Raw genomic sequence first — 20750 nt, forward strand, 5'->3', positions numbered from 1 at the left:
AAAGAAAAAAAAAAAAACCAGTGTACAAAACAGTGCAATGTGGGTAAGTAGTGGTTAAGGTGAATATCATTTATGCCTCTTCATGGCAAAAATTGAGAGCACGCATGTAGCATTGCATCTCCATATCTGACAATGCCAACATTTAACATGTGGGTTAATTTTTCCATAGCTTATCCAGTTCCCTGTCTCATTTTAGTGCTCTAGGAAAATTAGCCAATTATGTGCCATAAAAAATAATTACAAAAAAAAAAAAAAAAAAGGATGATGACTGGGAATGTTGCCTGTTGCCCTGAAATTGCTGGCTTGCGTTTGTGGCGTTCGCACTTCCTTTGGATAACTCATCATTTTGATGAGTAGTCTCTCCTCGCTGCTGTTGACAGCAGAGGAACCAGCATTGCTGATGACCCAATCTCAAAACACAGCAACACACCGAAATGACCACCTAATCAACAGCCGGCAGTAAAACCTAGACAAACGACACAACTGAAAGTCCCGTCTGGGTTTTAAACGTCCGACCAACTAGACACTTAATTCAATCCAAACGTAATCGACGGCTATAAGAGCTGCCTCCAGAATCCTTTCCCACGTTGCCGTGTAATTTAAAACCTTTGACCTTTTGCTGTTGGTCTGTCACTGTTTGGGGCCTTTGCTGTCCCACTTGGGTATCCTGAGGAGTAGCAGACCCACAGCCGCGAGGGCGAGGACCACGCCCAGGCTCGGTGGTCCACACGGGCTGACCTCCTGAGCTAGTCCTGAGAGGAGGGGCGCCAATACTCGCCCCACTGCAGTGACCGACTGCCCTGCCCCTATCAGGGTCCCACTGGCCTGGGCCCCCCCTCGGCGCAGCTCCAGGTCGGTGATACACGTACGTCCGATGGTGGTGGAGATGGCGAAGAAAGTGGAGGTGAGGAGAACCTGCCAGACGTTGGGCGCGGTGGCGTACAAGAAGATGAGCGTGCACGTGAGCACGGTGGAGTGGAGCAACAGCGCCGAGATCTTGTTGCCGTAGAGATGAGTGACGGGACCCACCAAACAGCCGGCCAGGGCTCCCAGTGTGCTGCTGTAGCTGATGAGGTAGCCTGTTAGCTTGGGCTTAAGGGCAAAGCGTTCTTCCATGGCCAAGGAGAAGTTGCTGTAATAAAGCATGATGGCCACAGCCATGAGCAGACGCACCAAGAACACGTCCCACATGTCTGAGCCCGCCACCATGCGGATCTGTTTTCCCATGGAAGACAACTGCCTCCAGACAGGCTGCAGGAAGGACACGTCCCCTTGGACCCATCTCCAACGCGGAGCTTTGGCCGATCCGTTGGCTAAGGTGGGAAGGGCGTTCCGCTGATGATGATGATGGTTTCCGTCCGAACAGTTGTGGGTGTTGTTCAGCAAGGTACAGTCTTTAGCGCTGCTGGAATTGCTGTTAGCGTTAGCATCCATGCGGTGGTTTAGTGTTTCACTCCATGGCAACATCCAGACCAGCCCTAAGGGAAAGAGTGACAGCACGGGCTGAATTATGCCACTGTAAGAAGTATTTGCATAACAGAATTAAACTCATTGCGACTGGTCTAAGGGCACAGAAAGCCAAAGTTTATGGGAGGCATGACTAGCCTCAGAGGTTTCTCTCATTTTGTTTTCAAACCGAATAACACAAAGTCTACACAACTTTCCCGTTCTCGCTTTCATTCTCACCTGCGTTGAGAAGGAATATGGCTGCACAGATGAATGAGGACGTGTAGAATCCGCCCTCATGCTCAGTCAGGTATCCGCCCACCACGGGACCGAGGATGAAGCCCACACTGGAGGCTGCGTTAAAACGGCCCATCACTAGGGGGCGCTCTGTCTCTGTCACCAAGTCTGACAGAAGTGCTCGACAGATGGATAGGGAATGTTTGAAAAGTCCTACAGAGAGGCATGTAAAAGATGTGTATAAGTCGGCTATGAACAAAGGGATGGGTTATAATATGTTTGGTAGACAACTCATATCTTACATATCTTGCAACAAGGGCATTGGCCTGTTAATCAATGATATTTGAAAACATTTCTCAGTAACTCTGACTTTGCTCAGTTCCACTTGGCTTAACATTTCATTCTTATTCTTGAAAATGTATATACGCATATCTAAGCTTTTGTAAAAGCATTTGTTTCAAAGCCTCATCACCACGTGCACACCGAACGCTTACTTATTCAGTGACACGTCAGCAGTTAAAGAACCTGAAAGCACCGATTAATGAACTTAAAGCGACTGAATGGCTTTTCACAGCACTCCCTACTCACCCACTGGTATCCGTGCCAGCACAAAGAGAGCGATGCTGGTGGACAGGCCGAGGAGGCCATATCCAAAGGCACTCAGGAGCAGACAGGTCAGCAGTGAGTAACGCCTCCCTACAACATCGCTCCAACTGCCCTGCCAATCAAACACGACACGACGGCGATGTCAGAGGGGAAGAGAGAGGAGCTACGCACCTCCTCCATGTCCTTCCCTTCTTTAAAGTAAAAGCGTCTCCACAGCTAGAATCAAATCTAACCTGGCTTCTCCATTCTCTTATTGGCATTAGAGGCTATAAAGCCACCGTTAAGCTCTTACTACAGAGGGTGCGTTGAGGATGTAATTATGCAAACGGGTTATTTCCCCAAAAAAAGGGAGGTTTAAAGTTACACTAGCAGGCAGAGACGGATGTACAGCTGTTGTCCCTTGTATTCACCATTGATCAGTTTTTGCGAGTTTGCCACACTATGGGCCCTGATAAGACTCAAGGCACATATGAGATAGGAGTGACATGACTAAGCATCTCTGCATGCATTTTATCATTTATAACTCACGTGTCAACCATTGGATATGACACACAGAGATGGTCCACTGGACTTACCTCTGACCTGATTTATAATTATACTTATCAATCATGACTACACTAAAAACAGAATGTGCGTTCACTACGACAGCAAACTGTTTACCTCTGCTCCTCACGAGTAAACAAGTGTTGATGAGAGTGCAACCAGAGTTGAGTCTCATTGTCACCTATGAAAAGATTCTATTTATTTGATTCTATTTGTCTGAAGCTATGCAACACAGACAAGCGCAAAACAGGTCAAACTGAAGAATTCCACAGTTTAAGCCTTCCGGCCAGCTCTGCAGGCGCCGCTAGCCTAGTTCTCATTATAGTGAGGTATGAAACACACACGAGCACACACACACACATGCACACATACGCACGCACACACAGCGTGATAGTATAATACAATCAGATCCCAATTGAATTTGCTGTGTTCTGCCCCTAGCCTGACAACATATCATAGAGACCTAGCTGTTCCGTCTCCCGCCTCACCATTCTTGATTTCCAATGGAAGACAAACAACTTGTTCTCTGCTTAATTTGCCTCATGACCCTGCAGTTTTAAACCAATTTAAAGTGGGGGATGTGGCCTGCGCAGCCTTGTGAGCTGATTTACTCAGACGACGCGCAGATATCTTACTGTACTGTAACAACATGGGATTCAGTGAAACATCTGCGTAGAACTGATAAGAACATGAGACCCGATTCATGTTAGCATGGAATCTTCTGCAATACGAAATCATGAGTTAAGTGCGCAAGTGTATATGTGCGTGTCTGAAAAAAATCGAATTGCAACGTCAAGGACAGCTACTTCTGTATCACTTCACATCATGTTTCCACAGTGAAATCAGAGTCTTATCCAATCAAAACTGGCATTTAAAAAACACAAGAGCAATGCCCCTGAATATTATAAAAACATGACAGTCAATACTTACAACTATTGTACTAGAGAAGAGCTGTAAGACCCCGTAAGTGGATCCTGTAATGATGGGACACAAAATCTGGATTATTCTGGGGATTTTTGTTAAATACTGGCACCTTAAAGAAGACATCATTAGACAAATTAAATTACAATTACAGATACAGGATGGCTGAGTAAAACAGAGAAAAGACGGGGACCTCGTGATCGCAGCCAGAGCTGTTAGCCATATGAAATCAGCGAAAACACAGCAGTGAAAACTTGTGATTTTCACAGCAGGCATGAAAGGCAAGGTACAAAGGTAGCCCGCTGTTTTTTTTTTTGCCAAATATTACGAGTGGAGGACCAGCAGGGAAGCACTGTGGCTATCTCTTGAAGGATAAGAGAAGAACAAAGTGACAGCAGTTCATTTACTCTGACATGTCTCCTGGTGTATGTACTATGAACTTAAGCTGTGTCTCCTGAAAAAGGCCTTTAACGTATGACCAACGAAGGACTCAGAGAGAAATGCTGGTCTCAACTTGACCTTCTTTATGGTGTCTTTATCTCAAAGGTTTTAACACCTGGATGCTATCATTCTAGTGTAGATTCAGTACAACATGTCCTGTTGGAACTAGACCAGACTACGTGAATGACTTTGTGTTCAGCTTAATTTGAATTTCAGTAATATACTACGATTTACATGACAGCAGTGTAAAAAATAAAAAAAAAAATAACACAATAAAGATACATTCTCATGACGCAGATTAAAATGGTTTTAATGACGCCTGAACTTAGGGGGGAAAAGATAACATGAAAAAGAATAAATTCAGTTTCCATAGGGTGAAGACGAAAGACTGATAACAAGCTGTCTTTCTAGAATATCCTTCTGTCTGATTTATACATAAAACAGGCTGTTTTTTTTTTTTATTTCAGGGATTTTGAAAATGCTTTCAAAATATCTACCTGGGAGCTTGGATTTATTAGTAACTGTACTTTCAGGTGCTACCGAACATCTGCTTTTTTTGTTCACAGTTGTAGTATGCGTCTCACTGAGTGCATATGTTGAAACTTACCCACAATTCCAGCCGCAGTAGGACTGGCCCCCAGTGACTTGACATGATGACTCAGCAGGGGAATGATCATACTGACCCCAAACAGATCCTACAGAAAACCAAACTTTAATATACAAGTGAAGAGCACAGGCTTTCTATGGATTCAGATTCAGTTCTGGTCTTTGAACAAAGTGGTTTGAGTTTTTTGTTTTTGTTTTTTTTTTAAATAATTTTCCTACAACCTTTTCCTTACAATTCAAGAAGCAGTAGCTCTGGGCTGGATTCTAAGACTATGTTAAAGGGGCGTAGCAAAAAATTTTTTTTTATCACATTGAAGCCCAAGTGGACTGCACAAGGTCTACACAAACAGACAATAATCATAAAACTGTGTTTCCATGTCAACCAAAAAAAAAAAAAAAAAAAAACCAACCAGAAAGAGTACTATCACTCAGGAGTGCAGTATAGTGGTGCAGCTCCTACGGGCATTTACAACAAATAGTCATTGTACTGCTGGAAGGAAAGACCATTAAAACAAGGACGGGTCACCGAAAATAGGCGACTATAGGCATGAGGTTACAGTGACTGGTGAAATATCTGTTTTCAGTTCAGTTATATTTATGGTATAATCTATGATATTTCAAAGGTAACACAGTTCAGAGAATTCCACTGAACATCAGACAATGTACGGACGCTTCACCTGGTCTTACAGGTTTTCTGGTCCCGAGAAGTGTTAAACCGGTTTTTTTCTTTTTCCATGGGCTAAACAGCATTTCTAACGCAATTTAGAAGGCAACACCTTTGTATGTTTCTTTAAACTGCAAAATACTTAATACTTTATCTTGTGGGATGCAAGAGTCATACAACTTGATTTTAAAATTCAGTGTTTAAAAATGACAAAATGTGGAATACATTTCTCAAAGAATCACGTCACTTCACAGTTAACGAATGGTTTTATACAGCTTTGATAAAGGATTTATATACATAGCATTAATACTTTTCATTATCTTTATATAAGACCTTTCCAAGTGAGAAAACAAGCTTTTTTTTTTTTTTAATGACAGCGTCTTGTTCCGTAGCAGATGCCACGGTGTTATCTGCAGATCCTGTTTATCAACAATTTAAGAGCAGGCCTGTGGTCAGGGCAGCTAAAGACTTGATTGAAGTCACACCACGGCTGCACCAGTGTCACGGCACTTTCCATTAAACCATCAGTTTAATTCTAGGTAAAGGTACTTCTGCATACAAGCAGGGCGCAAACACATCATGCGTGTATGTCTTGGCGTATGTTTGTGTATTATATATATATATACACACACACGTATATCTGTTTGTGTGTGTGCGTGTGTGTGTGTGTATGTGTGTGTATGTGTGTGTGTGTGAGAGAGAGAGAGAGAGAGAGAGAGAGAGTTTTGTGAGTAAGCACAGAATCATTACAATATTACAGTATTTAGACTACAACTCATATGTATCCAGAGTTCCTTCGCACATGTGTCTGGCGGGACAGTTTGAACATGGTTTCCGAAGGAGACAAAATGATGATTCCTTCAACTTTTTTCAATGTAAGTCTGCTCTTCAAGTCACGGCTCATCACTTGGACGCTTTCCTGTCTCTCACTACGTCTGCATACCTTATTTCCAGCACGATCAGCAAAATCACAGTGTTCACGCTTTTTCAGTTCTCAAAGCAAACACACCTACTGAAAATATTCTGTCTCAATGAAAACGATCGTTTAAATTGATTTACCAAGAGACACCCCCAGTTTGAAAGATACAGGACATAATGTGAGGAGAATGAGTTACTCACCTTGGCTGAACAAAAGGTTAAGACACAAACAGTAGTCTACATCGTGAGGTTAAACACCGGTAGACAGTGTGTACAAATAAAAATAACTAAGGACATGTTATGCAATCCGCGTATGCTTTGTTAATTTTCCACTGCATTTCATGTGAGCGAAGAACACAAGTCCCGTGAAAGTTAAGTAACGTTAACAGCATGACCTAAGAACCTTACCTAACAGGTTCACAAATCATATAATCTTATACGAGATCGCACTTACCATAAATCCAACCACGTATATACATTGTACAATCCGTGCTGGTCTCCGTGGTTTCTGAAAAATATTACATTTTGAGTTATTCATTCTCCCGCACTGACAGTCCACGACACAGCCAATGCGGAAGCAAGTACCGCAACTATAGCCTATTGCTTGAATGGAACAAGGCACCGCTGACAGCAATCGGTTTAGACCACGTACATCTTTTAAAGGGGTATCAATAAATTATCAAGAGAAATTCATGAAATAACTCGTAGGTATTTATTATATTTATTCATATTTTAAAACGACATTACGGTATAGTTGTTCTACTTCTTGTACGAGATGATGGCTCTTTTGTTCTGACGTTTGTCCCTCAGCATGGTATCTGTGTTTTGTCTCCGCGAGTGGTATTGTCCGATGTTTGCGTCACATCATACATGTGCACCGCCATTTTTAAAACACCTGCACCCGGTTATTTTGAACGCTTTGGGAGTGAGGACGTTGACGGAATATGCTAATGTCGCGATCACAAAGGGGCTATAATAACGCCTGAATGTAGATTTCCATAGTTACACCCTAATGTCACACATTTCCATATATTGACAGGACTTTAAATAAACACTTTTTTTTAAGCGGAACACAGAATAGTAATATATTCAGCAGCTTTTTTGTGTTGTAGTAGCTCATCCACAGAATAAATTTTGAGCTCTTTAATGCTGCTCATCTGTTTTCTAGTTCTAGTTATAAGACATTAAATCGGTGTAATTTTATATTTTGCATGCATTTTATATAGCATATATGCAACCTTTAGTTGACTAAATGATCTCGAAAATGTAGACTAATGACCTGAATTTCAGAATCGCACGGAGTCGGATCATATGGGATTCTGACTAATGTCCAGGCTGGCAAGTCTAACGTAAGAAATTGAAATTCAGTGCGTCACGGAGGATCTTTTTTGTTCTTGTTGCTTTGATATAACTGAGTGAGTACGTCTGCCATTTATTTATTTTACGTTTTCATTTATTCATTTGGCAGATGCTTTTCCCTAAAGAAACGTATGTAATAAATACATACAACACGCGCATAGCTAAGCAGACCCATTAGAAGAGCCTTATGGCTTTGTTTTGCTAAGACAATGAAGCTATAGGGCTCTTCTATTAGAAGGTTTACTACTTACTCTCAGTTAACTAACTCTGAGTTTTCACTAATCCCCCTTGATAAGTAACTTCTATAGTTGTAAATATCGACATGCATCCGAGTGTCATACAACAGGCAGAGAATCCAACAAACAAAAACAAACTGACAGACTGACGTACAATACTGATCCCACCATCCTTCTGTACCAGTTATGTCAACTAATCGTGACGTTTATTTATTTATTTATTTGTCTGTTTGTTTGTTGGTTTGTCATCAAACCTTCATGGCTCTCTGGTACCTTTATTTCTGTTCCTTTATTCCACCAAAGGGGAAAAAAAGATTGGATACCTTTTAATGAATACAGAAGTTGAGCTGATTGAAAACTGTAAAGATTTGGTTGGCTATACTGTTGCATCATGGTGCAGAATTTGACAGAGAGCACCTTACACATAACTGCCTAAGCACTTTACTCATTCTGAATGTGGCCTCAAGTTTGGCAGCTATAGCTCCACCTGCTGACGTAAATACAACTTCTTTGCCTTTGCAGTAGCCATGTCAGTGGCTCATTTGGTATTTGATATGAGTATAAGAAAGAAATGAAAGAAAAGAGTAGGTTTAATTAACTAGCTTTACATCACTTCTCTTTTGCTGTGTACCTAGCCTAAGATAGAGCAGCGTTCAGCTGGACACAGATCCAATGTTTTTCAACCATAGGCTTTGTAACATGTCTTTCCATTCACATTTTCATGTTCTAAAATGAAGCTGTGAGCTTTCATCACATAGTAACCGAGGTCACTTTGATATTCCCTCGAGTCTTTAGACATACCAGTTGCCATACTGATATTGGGATGTACTCACAAAGGGGTGCTGAATGAAATGGAATATTTTTGGACACAGATTCTCCTTCTGTCAAATACACACATGAGAAACACCACTAAGTCACACTTTTTCTCTAACATTGTGTTGGACTTCTAGTGACATGTTCCAGAGGTCCAGATTTTAGATGGCAGAGTGACTGTATACTTCATTCATTCAGGAAAGAAGTGTGTTGATAATTGACTTTGCACAGAAGACATCCTGTTATGTTTTTTTTTTTTTTTTCTTTGGTTTGGCTTCTATTCCCCTGAATTCTTGAGGCCAAACTCCCCTTGACCTCTGGAATTTTGTTTACAGATCATTTTCAGCATATGCAAACAGCTAAGGGATATGGTACGCTTATTCAGTCTGGATGGTCAGTCAGCAAAGCACAGCTGATAGTGAGTTAGACCTTAGACAGTTTACACAATATTATTTAAAGGCTCACACTTGCATTTAGACAGACCTCATGACACCCAAATGCGTATGTTAATGTTTTTTGACAGCTTTTTAATCAGGCGTGCACTTTCAAAATAGACTTCTAACATCTTCTACGACACTTTGTCTTGACTTTCTTCCATGCAGTGTTTCTTCTCTCTCTGAGTGCGAGTTTTTCTTGCTCAAGCTGTAACAGGAAATGTTTTAAAGATTCAAAAGACAGAAAAGAGTAGAAAGGGAGTGTGTTTGGAGAATGTGTCTTGGCTTTTCTTCTGTTCCACTGAGCTTTGATCACAGCACGGTGCTAATTGACTGCTGGTTTTCTCTGCTTGCCACTAAATGCCCCACTCACCAGGTAATGAGCCCTTGTTTTAGTGCCATTCCGCTCTTGTCACGGGCCTGGCATGTAGAATTTTGACAGTTTCAATCAGGGCCACAGAGCCGAAAAAAAGGTCCATTTTCTATTTCTCCAGCTAGCCATCACATTTTCCATGTTGCCAAAAGCCTGATGAATATCTGATTAGATATGAATGGTTCTCATCATGTTTGGATCTATGAATTCACATCTCTAATATCACCTCGACTTCAGCTCAAGCCGCTGGGTCAAATGACAACTGTAGATCAATGGCTTGTTTCTAACTCCTATCCATTTCTCCATAAACTGCAGTGGGTGGTAGAGCTGAAGGCTGATAATGAGAAAGTCCAGCTCTGGTTTCTTCTCCTCCGTCTCACCCTTACCTATGGAGGATTGTCGCACGGAAGGGGGTGGTGATGGCGGCAGGGGAGATCTGGTCGGGCTCATCTGCCAGCAGATATTTTGGCCTTGATTCAAATCGGGCCCATTCCCAGGCCACACCCCTCACAGTCCTGAGAGCAACAGCAGGCACCTTCAATCTACAGCCCAAAATAACTTTGGGGGGGGGGGGGCTAAGCTGTACTCCCCTGTGTGCTCTGTGGATACCCCCTCCCATTTTTAAACCCTGCCCAGTCCAACACTAACACTCAGAAAGAGAGAGAGAGAGAGAGAGAGGACTTTAGGACACAGAAACTGAGACGCAGAAGTGAGAAAGAGTCGTAGGACGCCCATCCAGAAAGCACTCTCACTCACTCACTCACTCACTCACTCAACGCAACCAAGATCGTAAGTTCGGGAGAAACAAAGTGAAGAAGGGGCCGAGGAAAAAAGACTTTGGATCATACACCTGCATGTGAACGGTGTCATTCCAGACTCTGTTAAACACACAGGAGTAAAAGAGAGAAGGGAGTGTCAGGCGCAGAAGCTCCAGCGATACGAGAGAGGGATCGAGGGAGTTGGATCATGAAGCTGAACATTGCCTTATTCTTCGCTGGACTTTTCGCAGCGTTGGCAGCTGTGTTCATCATCCTTTCCTTTGGGACGGATTATTGGCTCCTGGCCTCAGAGACCTGCAAACCAGATGGAAAAGTTACCGTGGAGGTGCGTTGTTTAGATTTTCAGTTGTGGGAGGGAGTTCAACTTGGCCGTAATATGGTGTGCTTTTTTCCATGCGACCGTGTGTGGTTGTGGAGGATATGAGAGAGGCATCCGCAGTGATTGTTTCCAAACTGTGAGTGGTGGAAATTTGCCTTAGGCTACTTTATTGGAGTCAGAAACAAATAATTTATTGTTGTTTTGGGGTAGGGTTTATATCAGGTCAAGATGACAAATACCATACACCATACATACAGGTGAAGTGACATCCATAACGTCGGAAAAAAATGAAGGATAAAAAGAACAGTCAATACTGAAATAACTAAAAATGAAAGAATTACCTTGAATTCTAAGTATATTATCATGTTTGCTTAATGGTAGAAGCCAGTATTTGAACAGATGCCTCTTACAGGGCGGAGTCTCGTATTCGATATGTATTCACACGGTTACGGATTGACTCAAAGCGTGACAGGGATACATCACATGTCTAACGTCACTATTTACAGTCTCTGCATGGCTGGCGGTTAGAATATCACGTACTAGAGCAGCTTCTGCTTTCAGGGGCGAGCAATGAGCAATGAGCAATGAAACTGGAATCTCACTGCAATGTCTGCACTATCGAGCCAAATCTATTCACGGTAGTAACGTGCATAGCTGAAGTTTCCTTTATGTGGAGGTGAGGAGTTGATGAGAAGTTGCAGGGGACAGGAGATGGAAGGGGGGGGGGGGGCGGGAGGGCGGGTATGAGGATTGGGTGGGAATAAAAGCAAGCAGCTGCTTTTCATGCACAAGTTCTACGTGCTGGGCTGAAACATCCGTTCAGCAGTCACAGTGCCGGGTCCTGCCAACAGTTACCTTTGACCTTTGACTCTGGACTGATAGGACTTGACATTTGATAAGCTCCTCATGCTAATTACCTTTGAGTACAGTAGTACAGTATCGCAGTGATGAAATTCAGCATCTGAACTTAATTTCAAGGAAGCCAGCGTATATTAACAAGGTATGCTTGTATGTTTGGCTTTTCAACATTCGCTACATTGTCTTTGAGCAGAAACACACAAACATTCTGCCCTAGTTTCCAAGAGCATAAATCCATGCTGTTCTACAGAACTGCTTCCCTCAATCATTCTGGTTCTTGAAAACAAAAAAAAAACAAAGAAACAAATGTATAACACATCCTTTACATGGCCTCTTCTGAGAGCCTTTAACTGTTGCATGTGTGTCTGTGCAGGTGCCCCTTTGACCTCTCACCTCTGATCTATGTTTTCATGCAGCGAGGCGACGTATTGGTGAACCAAAACGGTGACGACGCGACATTTTACCACGAGGGGTTCTTCTGGCGCTGTTCTTTCAGTGGCAGGTTGGAAGAGGACAGTATATGGAAATTTTGGTTCAGTAAGTCCACCGTCTCATTTTATTTCTCCATTGAGTTTACAGCTCGTCTCTCTCTTTCCACCGTTTGGTTCCAACAGCAGTCCGATAAAGTCATCTCGTGGCCGCGGTCATATTCAGAACAGAACGGGTTCAAATCGATTCAAAATCGCGTCGGTTTTCTCCTCTGACGTATCTTACACGTTCAACACCTCGCTTTTTCTGGAGCATCAGCTGTTGTTTGAGAATGTAGTGTCCTAAGATGAAGTGTAGAGGCATCCAGTGAGGGTCACTGACATATGACCCTTGTTATGGACATTCACAAATGGACAGGGTTTGAACTCTGTTGTCAGCAGATTCTCTGAGGGTGGTGGTGGTCACGGAGGGTTAGAGAGTACCCACTTTTTATTTCCACTTTTTCTTACTCATACTGAACACAGTTAATTTCCTGCCTACACCAAAGTCATTGTTCTCTATAGAATCATGTATTACTTGTTTCCTCTTTGCAGCCAATCAGCCACACACTAAGGAGTGCATGCATGCCTACCTCTTCCCATTTCCTGTATCTGAGCAGACCCACAATGCCACCGTCTATGACTCCGCCATCAGTAAGTTCTCTCTCTCTCTCTCTCTCTCTCGCTCTCTCCCTCCCTCCCTTTGACTTTTGTTTCTCTCCTACTTCTATTTGGACCAACCTGTCCTCCCATTTCTCATTTCTTTGTTATTTCATTTTGGTGCTACTTTATGCTTGGTGTTATACAAGTTCATTTCATATAGTCTACAGAGGTTTTTGGAGCATCTTCATGTTGTTGGGCGTGGCTTGTGTCGTGTTGGGCGGGTTCATCATTATTTGTGCTGCTCCATTCGCCAGTCACTGCTTATACAAAGCAGGGGGCGGGCTCTTTCTGATAGCTGGTGAGTTGAAGACATTTCGCTTTTGGTTACTCATGATGTTTAAAAATATCCCTGCAGTCCAGGTTTTGTTTTATATTTCACCTTTTCTATTCTCCGTTCTCTTTTCACATGTTCTGTTTACTGTCATTCCTCTCTCTCTCTCTCTTTCTCTCTCTCTCTCTCCCTCTCTAGGGTTTTTCCTGCTGGCTGTCACTGTGATGTATGTGATCTGGCTGGAGGTGCTGAATATGGTTGGTTTGTATGTGGAACATCAGCAGGCCTCCCTGTGTCAGGACTTCCACATCAACATAAACTACGGCATTTCCTTCATGTTCGCCCCTGTGAGCGTGTTCTTCTGCCTTCTCTCTGGCCTACTCTTCTTCCTGATTGGTCGCTCCATACGGTTACAATATCACTGATTTGCGTTGAGGACAGTTAAAACTGGGAGACTGAGGTTGTGTCTCCTTATGGTATTTTTTTTTTCTTCCCTAGCCACTTTTATTTTGCAATCCTCTCAAACTCAAACAGCATTGCACAGTTCTTCCCAAAATCTCCCACTGATTCATTAAGACAAAAAAAAAAAACATTGAAAGGTGTGTTGTTTTTCACCCTTTCTGGACGTGTCCCCTACTTAAAAACAATGGGACAAAGTCCTAAAACTGAAGAAATACTAAAACGATCCCCTGATAGATTATTGAATTAGGTGTTAGAAGACAGGACCACAATTACTATACCATGTCCTTAAATGCAACCTGACCAATGCAAATTCTTTCCATGAGCTGTTTGCGTCCTGCAGCCTCAGTCTCCAGTCACCGCTATATTTGAGTTTGTGAACCTGTAATTATCTCTATGAGACAAGGTTAGAGAGGGGAAACAGAGGAGGGAGTGAGGGACAAAGTTAATTCTCTTTATACTGGGGTAGTTTACCTCAGAGCCTTAGAGTTCAGATTATGAATAAACATAGAGATAGGTTTTTTTTTATCGCCTTATTTTGGTGAAAACCATGCAAAGTATGTCGTTTTCTTTTTTGCCAGGACATATCGCAATAATTTAGTGCCAACTGGCCACTTGCCAAAATGTCAGCGTTTTTCTTTTTTTTTTTTTTGTTTGTACAGTGGAGTGTGTTGTTACTGTCTGGATAAATCGAGGATGGTTTGGGATCACTGGACACGTGTTTTTTGAATACGGTACTTGTGTGTATTGTAATTGTTGTGTGGAGCATCATCAGACATTGAAATGAATATGTTTCGGCCCCATTTTGATATTAGTATGGTGTGAGTTGTATGGGAAATATTAGACACTGTCCTTTTCTCTTAGTGACATTTCGCTCATTAGGTTTAAATAAGAACTGCTGAGAGGATATCAGAGCGTAGAGAATTAGGTTCATGGAAGCAGAAGGAATTAATAATTATTTTGCATTAACCAGTGTGTTTAGATAATAACTGAATTACACAACTATATTGCTTTAGTTTGAGTGTCACTGAACCTTGAGAGACCTTAATGTTAATGTGCAAGAAAGTTATAACATTTGTACTGTAAATATAAATAACATATTTTTGCACTTATTGACTTTAGCATTTTTGTGGATATTTCCAGCTTAAGTTTAAATCATTAAGATAAAAAGAATTCACATTTCCCACTAGACCTATTATTGCTTTGTATAAATTATGTTATTATTCTGTTGCACAAAATTAAACATTGCAGTGTTAAAAGATTAAATAAGTGAAATATTTGTGTGTTTTTGTCAGTAATTTACCACACGTGTTTGTGTTGCTCATTCAACAGTCTATGGACATACATGTTACAATGGTAAGAAACTCAATTAATGTCAAATCTTAAACAAAAATCTCCTATCTTGTTCTCTGTTTCTGGTTTAACCTGAGAGTAATTAACATAATTCACACAATAGGTAGTATGACCCGGCATATTTCTCTCATCTAAATAGTCATCTCAGGTCAGTGCCCTCAGGTAGGCCAATAGGAGATGAGGCTATTTTTGAGGCCTGTATTCAAAGAGGACATAGGATTAATTTAACAGCCAGAGAGACAGAGACATGATGAGTCACAGACAGGTGATCACACTTAACGAGTAAAGCTTTCAGGAGATGTGACTCAACTACACAGCAGGAGACAGCTGTGTTTTTGAGTGTGTGTATGAGAGAGAGAGGGAGAGAGAGAGACAGACAGACAGACAGACAGACAGGCAGACAGGCAGAGAGAAAGCAGAGAGTGTGTCTGTGTGTGTAATTTCATTGCTTTCTATGTACGGGCTCTGAATGGTGTGAGGCATGTTTAGAAGGGCATTGTTTGTGTGGCTTAATGCGCTTTAATGATATGCCAGCACACTATACGTATATTACCAGCAACAAATGCTGTGTGATACCTTCTGTTCATGTGTGTGTATGTATGTGTGTGTGTGTGTATCTGTGTCTATGTCTTCATTTGTATGTGTATCTATGTCTATATGTGGATACATAAGAGTCAGTGTCTGTCAGTTTGCAAGTGTATGTGTTTTTGTATCAGGTTGCATTGGACTTCACAGGATGGTAGTGGTAGTCTATTTTAAGCTCTTGTGTAAGATCACATTACATAGTTAGTGCCAAACTGAGATGACTCACCCACTGTCCCCTTAAGTTAGCAGTGTCTCTTAACACAAGTACACAAATCTATCTTTGTTTAAAAAGTTTTGATAACAACAGAACCAAACTAATCAAATGAAATATCACGCCAAGGACCACCAGAGGTCAGTACTGCATAATATTTAGATTATTAAAAGCAGTTCACATGCTAAACATTTAGCATGAAATACTAGATCAAGCTAGGTGTCACATTTTGTGTAGTATAAAAAGAGATAAAAACAGTTTGTGTTAATGATGTCCAGAACCTTTCAGAGCTCTCAGACCAAGTCCATACCTCGGGGATACTTAGGTTCCCATACCAGTCTGTAACGTCCACACGCTGAATTCTCACATTCTCACTACAGCCGGGCCACACAAGACGACCTGCTTAATATGTGACGCTTATTCTCTCATTCTTTCTCTTCTTTCCCTGTTCACACCCTTTCATATCAACACACACACACACACTCACACAAACATACATGCGTAGGAACACACTTTCTTGTGTTGTGTTGGTGCATAGAGAGAGAGTGTATGGACACGTTCTGACGTGTACTCATCAAAAATGACAACTGACTATAGATTCAAGACCTTATAATCCAAGGACATGCAGGTTAATGCTGACCCCCAGGCAAAGACATTTACTCTGATTTTCATACAGTTCACAGAGCTGTGAAAAATTAATTAAAAACATCAGTGTCTCATCAAATTACATAAGCAAACTTTTAGTGATGCACTCAGTGGAGTTTTGTCTTAGAATGTCGCTGATTATCCTTTAACCTTTTGCGTTAAAACAAGCAGAGTAACCATACAATATTCACAGTAGCTTCTGTCAGTTCACAGTTTTCACTGATCACAAATATTTACACTATGACACAGATTCACACATAAGTGAGACAGAGGAGAAATATTCTGTAGGTATCTGAATTGATTCCTTGGTGACAACTGCAGACGGCATATTTTAATTCAGATTAACAGAAAAGCGAATTCGCCATCTAAGATATATGGAGCCAGAATTATCTAGAGATTGTTTGTATCACTGGTCTCCTAGTTTTGCAGACTCCTTGGAAGGATGCCAAAGATACCTAATGAAAAAATACAGGACTTTTCGGTTCCGTCCCTAGAAACTACACACACAGCTATTGCTGACACATATGGAAAACTGGGAATAAGACAGAGGGTCTCTCTCTCTCTCTCTCTCTCTCTTTCTCACTCAAAAGTCCTTGAAAAGACTTGAAAAGTACTCAGTGTCAATAATCTGCTGATGACGGCACACACCTTTAACTCTTTGAACGACGCAGTGGTAGAGAAATAACTGGGGCTCTACGTCTGTAATACTCCACTACTTGTGTGTTGTACCGTCAAATGCCACTACCTCATTATCTGAAAACAAGTTCAAATGAACAAGCTAAAGTGTTAGAAACTAATCTTAGATGTGACACTCCTGAGTGAAATTGTGAAAGGAGACACGAGCTTGACATTTAATGATGTTGGTGTAATAAAGTCATCTTTTTGGACAGGCTGCGCCTCCCTTTAATTGACTTCCACTTTGGCTGTCATAACATATTTTTGTCTGTGTTTGTCATTGTCAGCAAATACAGCTTGGTCTTATGATAATGTCATGTGATTTTACGACAACAGCACTGTTTTACCATGTATAAAAGTTGCACAGTCTTTTGTTAACACGTGAATGTACGGCAACGCTTGACGTGGGTTTGATAAATCCTTTTGCTAAACGAGGTTTACAGTGACTGTAAGTGTGTTCATTATTGAAGTAAATGAAGGAATTTGGAGGAGATGTCATCAGTTCCTAAGTCCCAGGTGGTTATCGTAAGGTTCAACATGACTAAACCAGATAATTGTGTGCTGATAGTGAGCACCCAAACAGGTCCCAGGGGCGACTTGAGAAATGATGGTTTATGGTTAGTTAGGACTGAAACATTATGATCTTCTGTTTCGGACCGTAATCCAACAAAGAGCTTGAAAGCTTAAGTAAAAAGATGCAAAGACAAAACTTTTTTTTCTTTCTTTTGGCCACAAACACTAAATACCTCTGTATTATGAAAAGAATACAAACATACAACATAGGGTGCAAAGAGCAATGGAGTCAAGGGAGCACTCAACATCAGGGCACTTTCATTTCTCATTAGCGCCTTCCAGCAATAGGATGTCTACCAATATCGACCACTATGGGGTGCTACAATACCATTTAAATTTTATACTGACTGCCTTCAGAAAAGGTAGTTTACATACTACTGCTGCTGTTACCATTTTCTACATAGATTTTCCTTTGTTTATGTTGCATAATCTTGTGACATTAAGTGATATCAGACGAACAGACAGGATGAAATCTGTTTTTATTCTCAAAACAAAGAAGGGCAGATTTCTGATTTTTACAAGCAACACATAGCTGTACGTCAGATTATAATTTTGAGGGGGGGGAACAGTGAGATAGGAGGAGTCAGGTGATATTTGCCCATTTGCAATGGTACAAACAGGTCAGCAGGGGTCGCTATTCTCAGACAAAGCTACAGAGGACATGATGTCCACAGTGGGAATTCAGCGAGCATAAATGCGGTGAAGGCATGTGGTAAATAGTTGTGATGGATGACACACATAAACAATATACTGTAGTTAATATTTATGGTACAAAGCTGTAGGACTACAAACATAACACTGTTTGATGAACTAGAAGAAAGGGGTTTTTACCTATCAACTAAATTCATTGATTCTGAATTTTTATACGGACCCAGATGACAGTTTAGATAGATGGCACCTGAAATTAACATTTGGCGATACAATCAACAATGCGATTTTTAAATTAAGTATAAACATTCGAATTTATTGACATCTGGTAAAAATCACACCCACAGACACTGATGCACATGTGGCAAAATAGTGATATATCTGTGTAATCTCACACTGATTTATGGTTGACCTCTGAGGGTATAAACTCTAAAGTAAAAAGAGATAGTACTGAACCCACAGTTCATATAGATTTGATAAGACTGTTCCCGTAACAGTATGTGGGGATGATAGGTTAACTGAAAAGAGGTTGTGCAGGGGATTACTGGATGTTGAACAACTGAGGAATTTAAGGTCAAAGTTGTTAGAACCATTCAAAAATATTTTAGACAAGGAGGTATTACTGACTGACATGTGTTACACTGGTACCTCTTTAAATATGAAGTGAGAAATTTGGTTATCAGATTGAACAAAATGATTGCTCTGAAGAAACAGGCCAGAGATTAATCTGTTATCGATAGAATTACTTCACTTTGTGGTAAGACAAGTTTGGCTGAGGAAGAAATCTGGCCTCTAATATTACAATGGGACTTATGAGGAGAACTTCTGAGGAGAAGGCAAAATGAATGTTTGTTACCTCAAATTGTTGATGGTTGGAGTAGAGTGAGCCAAATATTTTTAGAGTTTAGAAAACACCGAATATTTTTAAAGTTTAGAATAAAGAAATACTTTTCAGTTATTAGTTAACAAATATAAACATGTAACTTTTCTCCAAATTTACTTCACATTTGGAATGATCAAAACATTACACACCAAAATAGATCACTTTTTGTTCAATAACAGTTACTAACATATTAGTTGTTTGGTTATAGAACTCGGCTTCAACTGTCTGATTTCAGCTAAAGAATACTTAACCGTTTTAGGCTCAATCTCTGAAAAAACTCTGTTTAGAGATCAATCTATACACAATAATGCATATCATAATGGGCTCCTCAAGCATTTTTGGATAACAATGATGTAACTAACGACAGTTGTAGAAATCAGATATTTAGATCATAATTTAATATGTTTCTTCTCCTCCTTCAAAATATGTGTGGTTATGAATGTTTCCCTCATTTGTATGGGAAAGTATTTAATGTTTTTCAAGCATTACTGTATCACAAATAAAATTGAAGGGATATCCTTTAAAATTTTATATAGAATATATTCTGTAGAAAGACACTGGAAAGATTTTGACCACACATAGTTGATCGTTGTTCATTTTGTAACACTGACAAAGAAACTACTGAGCATCTTTTTTTTTAATGTCCTTCCTCATCATCTTCTGATTTCTGAATGTAAAGCTATTTATATTTAATATGCCTAACACACTACTTCACTTTCATGATGCCCCTTTAACGAAACATTGAAAATAAACATATTTGATGTATCTTTGTCATATACATCAGGTAAACCCAATTAAACATTTCAAGATAGTCCTTTTTAATGACTATTACTAAAGTATTAAATATGCAAGTAATAAGTAAGTTAGCAAAACCATATCTTTATTAAGCAATTTTAAAATTGTATCTGTGTATTTACCCTTTTTGCTTATTGTTTGTATGTATACAGTTGTTGTATAACGATATGTTGCATGGAATAATACATGTATATATGATATGGTATTTATTATGTTTATTACACTGACATGTTGTAAGATGAATGGAATTTTAAATAAAGTCTGTTGGAAAAAAAAAGGTATTACTACTACTACCATCACCATTACTACTGACGGACAATTTTTTGTACTCTGTGCAGCATAAAAAGAATTTAGGCTAAGCTCTGACACAGGACCAATTACGGTAAACATACAGTACATACCATACCAGAAATACCATTCCCACCACACAGGCAGTAGAATCCAGATTAGCATCTCAAGCGTTTAACAGGTTATAGAGCGTCTGACTTGGGGAATTTCCATCTTATTTTTTTTCCACCGCTTTTTAACACGCTCACATGTTTGTGAGCGACCGTGAGCCTACTATGAGAAAAGGTCTTTTTGCTCCTGAAAACAAACAGTTACCATAAAAAAAAACAGTAAAAGTGTGGATAAATCCTGATTCAGTTCAGTCTTGAGTTTTATTGTGTCTGACCTCATAAACAGAAACTGACTGAACCTTGGGTCTTGCTGTGTGATATTTAAGAGTGTTGGGCAAATAGTATGTGTTCTGAATGTACAGTTCTAATTTGCCTCAACATAGAGTAAGACATACAACAAATAACAAGTATTTTTAGGCTCTGTCCCAGTACTAGACACACTCCCCCTAATACTGTATGTCAGAAATTCATTGTCTTTGAGTGTTTTATGTAGCAAAACACAAATAAGCACTGTGGTTAGCAGTGTTTTGTTTCCTGGGTTTGAATCCCAGTCATCCTAGTTCCTTTCTGC

At 40.4% G+C, this 20750-nt stretch overlaps 2 protein-coding genes across 2 annotated transcripts; one reads left to right on the forward strand and one right to left on the reverse strand.

Moving 5' to 3' along the window:
* Window positions 1–630: 630 nt before the first annotated feature.
* Window positions 631–4886, reverse strand: mfsd9 (major facilitator superfamily domain containing 9). The gene is made up of 5 exons (XM_030787599.1): window positions 4802–4886; window positions 3763–3806; window positions 2272–2401; window positions 1687–1896; window positions 631–1478 (listed from the first exon to the last, which is right to left on the reverse strand). The coding sequence occupies exons 1-5, from the start codon at window positions 4869–4871 to the stop codon at window positions 631–633; spliced, it is 1302 nt and encodes a 433-aa protein (XP_030643459.1). The 5' UTR covers window positions 4872–4886.
* Window positions 4887–10563: 5677 nt separating this feature from the next.
* Window positions 10564–13379, forward strand: tmem182a (transmembrane protein 182a). Its single transcript, XM_030787290.1, has 5 exons — window positions 10564–10701; window positions 11970–12090; window positions 12576–12674; window positions 12844–12981; window positions 13153–13379. Exons 1-5 carry the CDS (start codon window positions 10564–10566, stop codon window positions 13377–13379), a joined length of 723 nt encoding a protein of 240 aa, XP_030643150.1.
* The last annotated feature ends 7371 nt before the right edge of the window (window positions 13380–20750 follow it).

This window comes from Chanos chanos, chromosome 10 (assembly GCF_902362185.1).
Source record: "Chanos chanos chromosome 10, fChaCha1.1, whole genome shotgun sequence".
NCBI classification, from domain to species: Eukaryota; Metazoa; Chordata; class Actinopteri; order Gonorynchiformes; family Chanidae; genus Chanos; species Chanos chanos.

Coding starts and splice junctions, on each gene's coding strand:
- mfsd9 (XM_030787599.1), bottom strand. CDS start 4,871: ATGATCATTCCCCTGCTGAGTCATCATGTCAAGTCACTGGGGGCCAGT. Junction 2,402..3,762: donor TCTTCTCTAGTACAATAGTT/GTAAGTATTGAC, acceptor TTTGATTGGCAG/GGCAGTTGGAGCGATGTTGT. Junction 1,479..1,686: donor CATATTCCTTCTCAACGCAG/GTGAGAATGAAA, acceptor TCTTTCCCTTAG/GGCTGGTCTGGATGTTGCCA.
- tmem182a (XM_030787290.1), top strand. CDS start 10,564: ATGAAGCTGAACATTGCCTTATTCTTCGCTGGACTTTTCGCAGCGTTG. Junction 12,091..12,575: donor TATATGGAAATTTTGGTTCA/GTAAGTCCACCG, acceptor TCCTCTTTGCAG/CCAATCAGCCACACACTAAG. Junction 12,982..13,152: donor CGGGCTCTTTCTGATAGCTG/GTGAGTTGAAGA, acceptor CTCCCTCTCTAG/GGTTTTTCCTGCTGGCTGTC.